Here is a 14,516-nt window from a genome sequence, read left to right as displayed (position 1 = left end):
ACTTGAAGGTATTTCATGGAGGTAAAAAAAAACTAAAAAACATTTATGACAAAACATTTTCTGCGGGAAACCCTACACTGCCTACCTTGAATTGAGTTGTTTTATTTTTGAATGAAAAGGAAATATGTATTATTTCTTCCTTTATTTTACAGTTAAATTGTTATTTTTGTATGGGATTTTTAAAAAAAAATGTTGCAGAAGCTCTTTGTTCCTACATGAACTGCCTACCTCTTTGCACTTCAATAAAAAAAAGACTGTGGTATTTGGCATATTTGTTTTTGCATTAGTTTTTGGGGGGTTATTTTTCCTGTAAAGATATCGAGATATATATCGTATATCGAGATATAGCAAAATATATCGAGATATATTTTTTGCCCCATATCGCCCAGCCCTAGTTTTACGGATGTTGTTCATTTTTAAACCAGCGTGCTAATGCTAGTATGTATGTTTTGTTTGTAGAAGGACTCTTTGAATATCCTCTATTTTCCTTTTGTCGATGAGGCTCAAGGCTGCAATTCGAACTGGAACATGAGTTCTATAACCTAAGGACAGTGGCTTCAAAGCCTGACTGCATTCGTTTGGGATTTGGAATCATTGTGGTTTGTTACTAGTTGCTGGTTCACCTCGGCCACGGGACTACAATGCAATGCAATGGCATTCTCTCATTAGCTTGCATATTACAGTAGAAGAGTACGACGACAACAGCACTGCGAACATTTCTGGATTGGGTTTGCATTTAAGTCAACTTGTCTTATAATATTAACCCGTCATTAAAAGAAAAAGAAAAAAAAGAATACATTTTGCATTTCTGAATCAGGAACAGCATAATCTGACACACATTTAATGTAATCTGATCGACATTCATTTAGCCTTCAGTTGATGTCCAACTCTTTAGTTCTTCTATGGTGAATAATTTGCTTCCAGTACCAGATTATATAAACTCTTTATATCTAATCAGTTTAACCTATATCATTTACAGTAGGCACGTGCTCGGTCTCACCACAAGAGGGCAGTAAACAATGAGTTATTCATAATAAGTAGGAACACTGTAGCAAAGACTTTAGCCTATAGGCTCACTCATATTAGGCTACTATCAAGATTATTAGATGGTAAATTAGTTAATGTTGTCCTTTTAAAATTGTATAAATTATGCCTACGCAAAGGACTTTGAAGTAATAGAAATATAAAATAAATGACATTTTCTTTGTGATGAAATTCATACACAAGCACAATTTATGGAAAGGCTTTAAATGTTGTGGGGGACAAAAACAGCGTTAATGCAAAAATGTATTTCACCGGCAACATTTGGGCATTAAACAGGTTAGAAAAGATGGATCTGCACACATTTTAATATTATTTATGTAATTCTACCTTGTTTATAAAGTCAAAGAAAATCATGCAATTAATTTATTTTTATTTTTATTTTAGTTTAATGTGAATAAAGTATCTCTTAACATGAATGTTGTCAAATTTACACTGTATGACATGAACAAAAAGGGGGGAAATACACGTTTTTAGAATATACATAAACCTATAGGATTATTCTATATTATTATTCTAAATTTGAAAATGGCTACATTGTAACAACAGTGACCTGATTGAATCATCATTTTGAGAATCTAAAAACATAATTTTATAATAATTAATTATGAATCTAATTCTATATTATACTTTTTTTTATATCAGAAAAACGAATAGAATAGTATAGGCAAGTGCTAGTATTAATAGGTCAGATGCTGGCGAAAAAGATGAAAATGGCTAAAGACTCTTCGCTGCACGAATCTCAAATATTTGAAATAGGCCAACGCTATCACATGACCAATTCGTACGAGTGAGTAAAATGTGGCTGATTTGTACGAATTCGTACGATACTCATTAACTATGCGCTTGTAGCCGAGCTGCACCAATCACATCGCTGTATCTGATATAGGCGGGCCAGAAGCGAGCTAAAAAGATGGTGACAGCGCTGCCACGTCGAAGTCATTAGTAAACATTGCAAGATGGCTGTGGATGAACACAGCTGTTTGAAACGGCTTTGGCCGCTACAAAGAACGACTTAGACTTGGCTTTTATCTAAAAGAGGAACAGAAGACGGCGCTCAAATCGTTCCTTTGCAAGAAGGACGTTTTTGCTGTTTTGCCGCCTGGACACGGCAAGAGTCGAATCCAGTCTAGAGTCTAGTCTCCATTGACTTTGCATTGCGAGAAGCTGCCTCCTCGTCATTTAAGACTTATAACAAAAAACAAAACAATGTCTAAAAGCTGCTGTGTGACGAGGTGTACAGCAAACAAGCTAATAAACAGAAATAAGTTTTTATAAGCTGTCGACCCAAAAAAAACCCATAAAAATGGAGACAGGCTGGAACGAATGGGTAAATTGTGGGATCAAATGTCAGTTTTTATATTATATTTCTGTAAGATAAGATATCCCTGTCGCCGATTACGTTATCCTCCAGTTTGCGTTAGTTCTCAGAGGTAAATTACACTTTACGCTCAGTCTCAATTACCTGTATCCACTTTTGTGTCAAACAACGCTTGTTTTTTGGGGTCGAACACTTATAAAAACGTTTTTTTTTTTTTTTTTTTAGCTTGTTTGCTGTACACCTCGTCACATAGCAGCTTTTAGACATTGTTTTGTTTTTTGTTATAAGTCATAAATGTAGAGGAGGCAGCTTCACACAATGCAAAGTCAATGGAGACGGTGTGGGCGTGGCCTAAATACGCTCTTGATCCCAGACCCTTAATCTTTCAGATTAAAAATATGCAGGCTGCGATATAGCTAAAATCATTCAAATTTGTATAAGTGAGGTCGTTGTCGTGAGATTGGATAGGCAGGGACAGAGTTCTGAGAATTCATAAAGTTGTCAGGGACGTTGATTAGTATCTCTGGGCAGACGGACAGCAGTGGATCTTTCTTCACACGCTGTTGTCGTGTTTCGTGTGTTCGTTTTCTGACGCTGGAAGATCTTCCCATCAGCCTGGACTCTCCATGTTACACTGGACCCAGCGTCCATCTTCTGCTCCGAGAGGATCTGACGGATCTGGAGACACGAGTTCATCAGTGATCGTGAGCGAGACGAGATCATCATGAGAGACGTTCATCTCACCTTCTCTTCTACGGCTGTCATCACTGCAGATTCATCCAGAGCTCCGGCTGACCTCACTGCCACGCGCACAAGCTGCATCTGACTCCTTTTAGCTGACGCACGCACGCACGCACGCACGCGCACACACACACACACACACACACACACACACACACACACACACACTCTTCAATAATAATCAAGAGGACAGCATTTCTTGTCAGACTGACACTGTAAAAATGTAGTGTGAATTCACAGAATATAGTCTTCTTGATTATTAAACTGTAATTGCTTTTTGACAGTGATTTGCTGTGCAATTGCAGAATATTACCTGAAAATGATCTTGCACTTATTTCATTGTACAAATATGAATATAGTATTTACTGCAAATAGTTGTTTCAAAATGTTTGTGCTGTGTTAAAAAGCTGTAAAATATGTAGTGTGAATTTACAGTATATTCTTGAATATTTGTCATTCTTTACTTCTTTTTTTTCTTACAGTAGTTGTCTTTGTTGACAGAAAATGAACTGATGATGATCTTGCATTGATTTCATACTAAAAATATGAATACAGTATTTACTGTAAAAAAAAAAATGTGTGAGTTTACAGTATATTTTTGCTTATTAATTGTAATTCTTTGTGTTTTTGACAGATAATCACCTGAACATGATCTTGCATTCATTGATGCATAGTAAATATACAGTATTCATTGCATAAATAAAACATCCAACTTAAAAAAAAGTAAGTGTTGATGTTGCTGTAAAGTTATTAAGTTAATTCTGAGAAAGTTATTACAATGCTACAATTTAGGGTTGTAATATCTAATTGCAGCAATACTTTTTTAATGAAATAAATTACTTTTCACTGTTTTAAAATCCAGTCAATATATATATATATACTTTTTTTACAGTAACTCACTGAAATGCAGTTTAAATAGGCAGAAATAACACTCACTGCAGAAGAAGGGTAAGTGAGAAAAGCAGTCGCCATCCCCGATCAATCCGTTCTCATAGACAAACGCACACTTGTCATTCCCATCTCTATTATCAGGCTCTCCTGGAGACCATTTCACTGACAGCCAGTTCACATTGCTCTGGTCCGACCACAGCCACAAGTTCATGGACAAGCCGACCCAGCCCTCATATCCACCGTATGTATCGAGTAAATATTCGATGTATCTGTTGACAGTGATGTCATTAATGATGGCCAGGTCGACGTAGTTCATCCTGCAGTAACGTTGAGCTTCACGCCACGTCAGTTTGGTTTTATAGAAAACAAATTTGTTTCCAGTAACTGTTTTTGTGAGAACAGAGAAACACAATGTTAAGAGCATGAGAAACGCTCACTCTGATTACAGTCAGCTTCTGCCATACATATTGCATATTGCATTGCTTTAATGAGGAAAATGTTTAGTATAGGCCTATTAAATGTGTCAGAAGCCTATAGTGATGCACAGCCGATACCGAAGATAAAGTTTTGGTAATTAAATGAACTGTAAATTAACTTAGAGGTGTTAAATTAAACCAGTCATAATGTTCTTCGACAACAAGCCGCCTCTCAATATTTCAGCCGAACAAATTTACAATTTGATACTACATCATTTGTACTTGTAGTTTGTCTGTGTTTGGTTCATAAAATAGACATATACTAATAGACGTGCCATTGGAGAAACGGTAAATAAACTCCACTGTTCTGTCACTGTTCATTTATTTTTTTATGTTTCAGATTTAATGTGCAAGAAAATATTTTTTCTTGTTGTTTACATTTTTTTTGCAGTTACTTTATTCTCACTTTTGATCAATTTAATGCGTTCTTGCTGAATAATTTTGTTTCTGTTTTTTAATGACTGACCCCAAACTTTTACTGAGCACCAATAATAATTGATAATAACATAATGGAATGATTCCTAAAAGATCATGTGACACTTAAGGAAGTAAAATAATGACAAAAAAGCTTGTTGAATTCACTACTTGAAAAAAAGATGCATCCTGCTTGCATTTTAATGCATTATTGCATAGTCCAAATGCAATAAATGCTTACAAATGCAAATCAGCTGCAAAATGAGATAAGGCTTTAGAAAATGACAATTCATTACAATCCCATACAAAATACAAAATAAAACTTACCATTGTAGCAAAAAAAGTATTTTTGTTCATCACAAGAGGCAGTATGCCAGGTTCCCTCATTTCTAATGACGCCACACTTCCTCTGAGTCCTGGTGGTCGTGTCTTCCGAGAGCCCCCAGTTCTGAAACACTAAGTGCTGATCTTGGAAGGACCAGCGCCAAGCGCATAAGCCATCGTACAGTCCTATCCAACTCAGTGAGCTGGGGATCTCCTGTATCTTAGATCTGTCCTGACCGCTCTGAACCGTGGCCAGGTCCAGGTGATACTCCCTGCAGAATGACTGGGCTTCGGTCCAGGTCTTTGGTTCCTGGATCAGAATGAAGTAGCACGAGGTCTTCGACACGAAGCCTGTAGACAGCACAGTATTAAATAAAACAGCAGCAGGTTTCATTTAGTTTCTGATCTGTAATTTCATTGACAGTTAATTCTGGAAGAAAGGAATCTGATTTTAAATCAGCACAGATACTGTATAATGTGTAGCCGGTTTAAGTCTTTTTGTCAGTATGGAGGTCAATATTTTACAGTCAGAATTTTGAAGCGCTATGGGTCTATATGAACTGCACTCTGTAGGGTCCTTTCCCTCTTTATGAATAACCAAAATGATTGTCTCTTTCCAATTTGGTGGGAATTCCCCCTTATCAAATGCATAAGCGTAAGCTTTCTCTAAAATAGGACTTATATCGTCTACAAAGGCTTTATAAAATTCGTTACAGTATCCACCCGAGCCCGGACTTTTGCCGTTTTTTAACCCCTTGATTGTCTCCACAATTTCTTCTCTTGTAATGGGTTGATCTATAGCTTGTGAATCTTCCTCTGACAGCTTTGGCAGGTTTATGCTGTCTAAGTAGGCATCGCTTTTTTCAAATTCTGTGCATGTGTCTATATTTGCGAAATGCTATTTTAAAGATGCTATTTACGATACCATTTAAAATGCAATTTTAGCAAGTACAAACTAATCACAGACAAACAAACGGTGAGTCACAAACTATGCTCAAAAGGACGAAACCAGCTATCAAGCAGATACAGACGTGGTCTGAAACAAATAAAGATCAACTCAGGGACTGTTTTGACAACAAAAATTGAGACACCTTCTTTGAATCCTGTCAGGAATGAACTTACGGACACTTTAACATCATACATTAAGTTCTGTGAGGACTGTGTGTCTGAAACAAAGACTATTAGAACATTCCCAAATAATAAACCCTGTGTTTCCAAACAATTAAAAACCTGCCTTAATGAAAGAAAGATTGCCTTTTGTTCAGGCAACATGGAATTAGTGCGGGAAAAAAGTTAACAATTAAGGGGGGATATCCTCAATGCAAAAATTGAAGATAAAAACACAATAGAGAGTACATTTTTCAGTGGGAATATGCAGGCTTGGGAGGGCTTAAACATTTTAATTGGAAAAAGTTGCAATAAAAGCGACAGTCCTGTAATTTGCAGTCAAAGTTTTGTAGATGAAATTAACACGCTCTTCTGCAGGTTTGATACTGTGGATGATAAGGGTGAGTGTGGTGACATCTGTAAAGATCTTCCCATAGGTTCATCAATATTTATCACAGAAGATGCTGTTGCCAAAAGCCTCACCAAATTAAAGCTGAATAAGGCCACTGGCCCAGATGGCCTGAAAGCCCGCTTACTTAAAGACTGTGCCCCACAATTAAAAGGTGTTTTTTCAAGGCTTTTTAACTTCCTTCTAGTTGCAACGGTACCCACGTCTTGGAAATTGTCCTTAATAAGGCCGATACATAAGAAGCCTGGTGCAAGTAAGACTAAAGATTTCCGACCCGATAGCCATCACCTCCATATTGTGTAAAACAATGGAGAGAGTTCTGGTAGATCTCTTGACCCCTCAAGTAACCAGCGTGATATCCGCTGCAGTTCGCTTATAGAAGTGCTGGCATTCCCTAAAGGGCATGCTAGAGTTCTATTCATAGATTTTAGTGCAGCATTTAATTCTATGAAGTTACACATTCTCCTGCAAAGACTAGCTAATATTAACATAGATCAGGGCTTGATTCTCTGGATCAGAGACTTTCTCTCCTGTCGCCCTCAGAGGGTAAATGGCTTTTTGTCAGGAGTGCATACTATTAGTACAGGCTGCCCACAAGGCAGTGTTCTTTCCCCTATGCTTTTTGCATTATTTACAAATGATTTTTCTATAAACAATAGCATATTTAAATTGATAAAATATGCAGATGATATGGCCTTAGTAGGCCTCCTACAAAAAACTAACCCCTCTGATGAGGTCTCTTATCTTGCACATATAAAGGCCCTTGAAGCATGGTGCAAAGATAGCGAGTTAGAAATGAATGTGGCAAAGACAAATGAGCTGTTTTTTTGCACACAAAAAAAACAAGACATAGTAACAGAGCCAGTTTTACTTAATGGTCAAGTAGTTGAAACTGTGGACACTTTTAAGTCTCTAGATACCGTCCTTGAGTTTGACAGATAATACTGATTTTATGTTTAAGAAATGCTCACAACGACTTATGCCTAGTTCACACTACAGGATTTAAAGCCCGATTTAAGCCCGATTTGCGGGGGATTAGCGGCCGATGAACACTCGCCAATCTGTTAGTATGAAAGAGCCAACAACGCATCAAAGACGCTCGCAGACGCCTCGCAGACGTGTCGCAGAGCCCAGAAAAATATCTAGCATGCTAGATATCCAGAGCTGTCGCACGACTCAAACACATGTGATGCCATGAGCTACAGCCAATCAGAGCAAGGCATGGGTTGAGGTCACTGGGAAAATACCGTTTATACTGTCAATGGAAAATACGCGGGGTTTTTCAGAGCAAATCATCGCGCAAACAGTTTGCAGCACTAATTTCTGTCTGACGTCCATATTCAAACAAAGACTCGCGTGTTGTGTACTTGTGTTCTTCTTCGCTGGGTAGTGGCGCGCGTGCTGTATTGCGTCATTTCCGGTTCGTTTTATCGCATGATTTTTTTTTTGTGATAAAACGTGGTTTGTAGAAAAGATAGAATCGTTGGGTGACAGAGTTGTTGTCAACTCGTGTAGTGAGTTACCACCTGTTGCGGATCAATCACGTTGTGTCGTGTGGTGTGAACAGCTCAACAACTCGAACACTCCTGATTTCACAGAGAGCAAGTCATGTAGTGTGAACCGCACAGTTCAGCCCGACGTTTTAAAATCCTGTGGTGTGAACTTGCCTTTAGTCTCCTCAGAAGACTGAACTGCCCGGGTGTCCGTGCTCAGATTATGGAGCTAGTGTATATCACACACATTGAAAATGTTTTAACTTTTCATCTCTCTGCTTGGTTTGGCCATTTAAATGGCAAGCTTAAGAAAAAGCTTAACAGGATAGTTTCAATGGCTAGTAAAATAGTAGGAAAACCACAAAAACACCTGACCCAGATATACATTGACAGAACGAGGAAGAAAGCTAGGAAAATCACTGTAGATAGTACTCACCCCCTCCCTAGCGAGTTTGAGCTTCTGAAGTCTGCGAGGCGCATCAGAGTGCCTCTGGCTAAAACTACTTTACAAAATATTTTATTCCAAATGCCATTAGTATCCTTAATCATATCAAGTGACAACAACAAATCAGCTGTTATCGTATTGTATTTAAGTATATTTATTCTCATTATGATATTTTACATTGTATCTTTTTTCTATTTATCCAGAAATATTTCCTTATGTTTGAGACATTGTTTGTATGTTTATATGTCTTGTACGTTCGGTGAGCCAAAGAAAAATTTCCACCCCGGTGGACAATAAAGATTTATTCTATTCTATTCTATTTATTTGCAACTACATGTCAACTAACTAATTCATTTGCAACTTGTCAAATAACTATCAACTATTTGCAACTCAATATATTGTAACTACATGTCAACTAACTCCCAGAGTATTAGTAGACTGTTAGGTTAGGGTTCGGCTTAGTAGAATAAGTTGACGTGTAGTAGCAAAGTTACTTATAGTCAGCAGAATATCTGTCAAGGAACATCAAAATAAAGATTTATCAGACATTAAGCTGACAGTCTACTAATATAATAATGACTGTTAGTTGACATGAAGTTGCAAAGTTGCTTATAGTTAGTCGAATGACTTTAGTGGACTATCGAAATAAAGCGTTATCTAATGTTTTACCAATGAAGTTTATAAAACAATCTGTGGCTAGGTTCCTGATAACACTGCAAATCACATTATCCAATCCAGGACACATATATTTCTTGTTATTAAGTGGATAAATATGAAACAATTAATACTAACTAGTTATATTAATAAACAATGGCATTCAGTCAGTATATATCTCACCTAGTAAAAAAAGTAGAGTCGTCATTTTTTGGATCATCTTGGTTGCTCACAGGTTTGTTCACTGAAATAAATACAACTTTTATGAGATACATAAAAATGAGACAAAAATAATGATTAAATAATAGTAGGCTTTAAAAAGGTTGGATTAAAAAAATACATAATCTGTTTTTACTTTAAAAACATGAAGTTCTCTAATAGTGTGCCACTGAAAAGACTCAAGACAAGAAACTCAAATAAAATAATAAAAAAGTTATCACTAATTCAGTGCCATGTTAAAAAAGATATGCAATAAGCAATTATAAAAATATACAGTATTTTATGACAATGTATCTTTAAAAAATGCATCTGTAGCAGCCATTTCAATCTTAAAGGTCAGATTAAATGGAAAAAACATCTTGACTTGAATAATGACAAATAAAGAAGAGACAAACGAGTACAATATGATCAATATCACAGTAGATTAGAATTTATCTGCATTAACAAACTGAAGATCAAACACGACTGATTTATTAAGCCTCTGTGTTCTTTCAAAGCTTTTTTATTCCTAATATAAATGTTTATCCATTACCTTTCATGGAAAACCTCCTGCGGATCAGGAGTTCAGTCTGGAGACGCCGAGACTCGTTCCCGTTCTGACTTTGCTGCAACATGATGATTGTTTAAATGGAATCGCAGAGCATGAAAATAAGCAGTAACTGATATCATCCTTATGGAAATGGATCATTTTTACATGCTTGTAAAAACAGCATCTCGATGCTCTTTTCTTCCATCAGGGTCTGTGATGTTAAGAGATCTGATTATTTTATGACCTTGAAACAAGTCATTATTTCTTAGTTTTTTGTATTACTTTGGTTACTTGAATTTAAGACTGAGTTGGTCCTTCTCTTGTGCCTTTGTGCTATTTTGTGCAAAGAAATAAGTCAACAACTCAAAACAAGAAAAAAATACCTGCCAATAAACGTAATTCAAAAGGAAAACAGACATCTTAACTTTTGAACAAAGATGAATAAAATAAAATCGGTTCAGTAATTTATGTGCGGTCAGTCTAATTTATGCTCCACTAATTTATGCTCAGTCTAAAGACACTCTTAGCCAATTTTCATAATCATTGGACAAAATTTGAAAGAGTTTCATACAAACTGAACACTGCAGTTTTCAAAGTGGCCACTACAGTAATGGGCCGAGTCTTAATGTAAGACGATGACAGCATGATGAGACAAAGAACTAAGTTTTATTTTTCTAGATCAAAAGGTTCAAAAGTTATAACCTTTCAGAATTTTTTTTTTTGAACTGGTGATGGCGCTATAGAGTTGGTCACTAGAGACTAAAAAATTGGTCCAATCACTATTCATTAGCATCACTACAATTGTGCCAAATTTGATAATGTTCACATGTTCCATTGATAGCGCTGCAGACTGACTCCCTTTGGAGAGGAATAACAATAAAAAATAAAGTAAACTTACCATTACAATCCCCTTAGGGGCTTTAAATATCTAAAGTCATTTCACTTATCCAGTGAATGCTTTTGATTTGAGTATCATTAGATATATGTACTGGAAAACACAAATCATTTTTTGCAGTGTAAAGAGAAATTGGAGATGTGCTTAATGCTGTGTATTGTTTATATAACTCGACCTTTAAGAAACTAAACTTTAAAATGTTACAAGCGACTACACTGTAAATCAAATATTTTCATGATTTGTTAACACAACTTTTTATCTTTTGTCAAATCAACTTAATTAATGGGGTTCAGATAACATCATATTTAGAGTTTCTATTAATTAAACCAATATCCTTCATTGCGTTAACTCATTTTTTATTTATTTCAATGAACTAAAAATTGTAAGGCAACCAGGTAACTTACTTTTTTTAAGTTAAACCAACAATATTTTTTTTTACAATGGATAGGGAGCTGAAATGTGCCACCAAAACTTTTTTATTAAATGTTGCTCGTTCTTACTATAAAAGTATAAACATTGAATTGCTTTTAGTTTCTGTACTTGTAAGTATTGTGTCACTTCAGGGTGTAGCAAACATTAACCATTAACACTTAATAAAAAAGCTGCAGCACAGAGCAAATGTTACAATAAACATATGCAATGTCAATATCGGCACCTGGACGAGCTCAGTTACCGGTTATTTTCATGCTCAGCGATGCCATTTAAATAAAGAACCAAAGTTGAATGGAAATCAGTGTCTGTGTGTCCAGATGGAAACAATTTGCATCTTTAAAACAACACAAGGTTTTGCATGAATTGTCATAAATGACTTCCTCTAACAAACATTGTTTACAACCAAACGAACTGCACTGGAACACATATAATTACATTATAACAATAAAACAACAGCAAATGTGTAAAACTGCACAGACATAAAGCCTGTAAAGTGTGATCCATATCATATGCAATCATAAGTCACTTCTATCAACAGTTCAGATAGGAATCATGAATATTTATTTATTTGCTTATGATTATAAAATGGCAACTATAACAACCAAACATATTTAAATTAACTTTTTTAATGTAAGTTCAGGAGGAATCAGTGAATGCAATCCTGTTAATCACTTTAAAGCGACCGCTTACCTCGACTCCCTGACAAATTGCATGCATTTTTTCCTCAATCCACTTATTCTCTGTTTAAAATAAAAGTTATTTATTTGAATCGATGGTTCCACTAAGAACCTTTAACATCAGTGAAATCTTTCCATTTTTATAGTGAACAAAACGTTTTAAAAATAGTTCTTCACATAAAAAAAGGTTATTTTAAGAACTGATCGCTGAAAGGTTATTCATGGAACAATTATTTCTAAGAGTTATTTCAATTCTCCATTTCATTTCATTAATCAAGGAACGTTTGTAAAGTGACCTGCATAATACATGTGGCACCTGCTAAATGTTTATAATTTAACTTTATAATTAGTATTTTCTAAAACGACTTGCACACTGGGAGGCATTTTTAAGGAATCAAACACTGTAAGAGACAAAACTTTCTATGACTATCTCATTGACAATCTCTGTTAAGAAAACATTTCTATCTCATATTCAGAGGATGGAGCTCCTGTTTAAAGGAAGAACAGCTGGATTTTGAGCCAGATATCAGTTGTGCATGTCAGCTTTATTTTAAACAGAATTATTTAAAGGTAATTGTTTTTATTCAGATGATATTAGAACAAAAATAAATGGTTGAACAAAATTGGTTAATACGTATTTCACCACACACACACACACACACACACACACACACACACACACACACACACACACACACACACACACACACACACACACACACACACACACACATTTGAAATCTTCTGAAAGAATCTTGTGTAACCAGTTTTCTCTAAAAATATTCATGAATGAACTCGGTTAGCTTCCGTAACCGAGCTGCCATCTTCCTTCAGAAGCAAAAACAGAATAATTATATAAGGTTACACTTTATTTTGATGCTCCCAAAAGACATTCTACTAACTAACTACATGTGTACTTACACAAACCCTAACCTAACACTTCAATTACAGTTAGTTGAAATTGTAGTTGCAAAGTCACTTATAGTTATTATTTCTAAAGTGGACTCAGTGTAATCTTAAAGGTGCACTATGTAGGAATTTTTGCAGTAAAATATCCCAAAGTGAATTTTAACTAGGTCAGTGTTATATTTTTTGTTCAGTTGATTACTTACAATATCCAAAATGTTTCCAACTATTTCTAAATAGTGATTAAATTCCGATTTTAACCAAGGAACCGGGACGTTTGAGCAGGTGTCAGGGAGTCGATGGCGGCATATCCGCGTTACCATCGATTTCCGATGGCAACATAGTCTCGTGGACAGATGTGGAAGTTGTAGTTGTAGTCTATCGAGCAACTAACTTGTTTCGCACAATCGTTATGAAACACAATTCTTATTTACCGTTTGCAGCTGGTTCTGTCGACAAAGACAAGTCCTATAAACGTCAACGTACGGGTCAACCAAACGACTCAAGAAGATTTTGGAACAAGAAGAGAAATAAAACCAGGATCAACATCGGTGTGGCATTTCCTAAATGGAGAGAATTTATGACAAACTTCAATTAGACAGAGACGCCGATCTTGAATGTAGCATTCGGTACGAGTAATGCTTATGTAAGGACAGTATTATTGCTTTTGATTTGTGATTAGTTTATTGACATTGTTTATTACGTCTGGTGAAGTGTACGGACGTGTAAATAAATACAGTTATACGTAACTATTAGGGCTGTTAAACGATTAATCACAATTAATCGCATAAAAAATTAAAGTTTGTGTTTACATAATAAATGTCTGTGTACTGTGTATAATTATTTTGTATATATAAATACACACATGCTTGTATATATTTAAGAAATATTTGCATGTATTTACTGTATATAGATTTATATATAATTTATATTATATATAAATATAAATATTTTATATATAAATAACACAAATTTCTTAAATATATATGCACGTGTGTGTATTTATATATACAAAATAATTATACACAGTACACAGACATTTATTATGTAAACACAAACTTTTATTTTGGATGTGATTAATCGCGATTAATCGTTTAACAGCCCTAATAAATATTGTCTTTTGGCAAATGATGTGGGTAGGCTACGTTCAAATGTACTTTTACTATGATTGTTTTGAACACGTAAAACTGCGCAGCGTTATCATACCATTTAATTCGACACACAGTAACATATGACAACCAATTTAGTAATATACCTTACTTTTCTTGCAGATAATTCAATATAAAGAAATAAAATCATGTCATCAAACTAAATATTTATAAAAATATTACTTTACCTCATTCATAAATCCATATATCTGAAGACTTGTGTAATGTAATGGTCTGGTGGTTGGAACTTTTGCCAAGTGTATTCAGCTAATCCGCGCTCAAATAGTTTTTTTTCTTCATCAAAATCGAATATGTTCATCAGTGGTTACAATCGATGTCTGCACCTGTGAGGATCTGGGCTCTGATGTTACTGGCAACGGGGGGCCGGTTCCAT

General features: G+C 35.4%; 1 protein-coding gene across 1 annotated transcript; it reads right to left on the bottom strand.

The window, feature by feature from the left end:
- Nucleotides 1-2,585: 2,585 nt before the first annotated feature.
- Nucleotides 2,586-10,123, bottom strand: LOC306993242 (macrophage mannose receptor 1-like). Its single transcript, XM_079602907.1, has 6 exons — nt 10,068-10,123; nt 9,500-9,560; nt 5,212-5,559; nt 4,040-4,378; nt 3,107-3,198; nt 2,586-3,040 (listed from the first exon to the last, which is right to left on the bottom strand). Exons 2-6 carry the CDS (start codon nt 9,534-9,536, stop codon nt 2,864-2,866), a joined length of 993 nt encoding a protein of 330 aa, XP_079459033.1. The 5' UTR covers nt 9,537-9,560; nt 10,068-10,123; the 3' UTR covers nt 2,586-2,863.
- Nucleotides 10,124-14,516: the final 4,393 nt, after the last annotated feature.

Source organism: Phoxinus phoxinus, assembly GCF_949152265.1.
Source record: "Phoxinus phoxinus genome assembly, chromosome: 2".
NCBI lineage: Eukaryota > Metazoa > Chordata > Actinopteri > Cypriniformes > Leuciscidae > Phoxinus > Phoxinus phoxinus.
This window is presented reverse-complemented; position numbering and strand designations above follow the sequence as displayed.

Coding starts and splice junctions, on each gene's coding strand:
- LOC306993242 (XM_079602907.1), bottom strand. CDS start 9,536: ATGATCCAAAAAATGACGACTCTACTTTTTTTACTAG. Junction 5,560..9,499: donor GACTCTACTTTTTTTACTAG/GTGAGATATATA, acceptor TGCTGTCTACAG/GCTTCGTGTCGAAGACCTCG. Junction 3,199..4,039: donor TCACTTACCCTTCTTCTGCA/GTGAGTGTTATT, acceptor TGCGTGCGTCAG/CTAAAAGGAGTCAGATGCAG.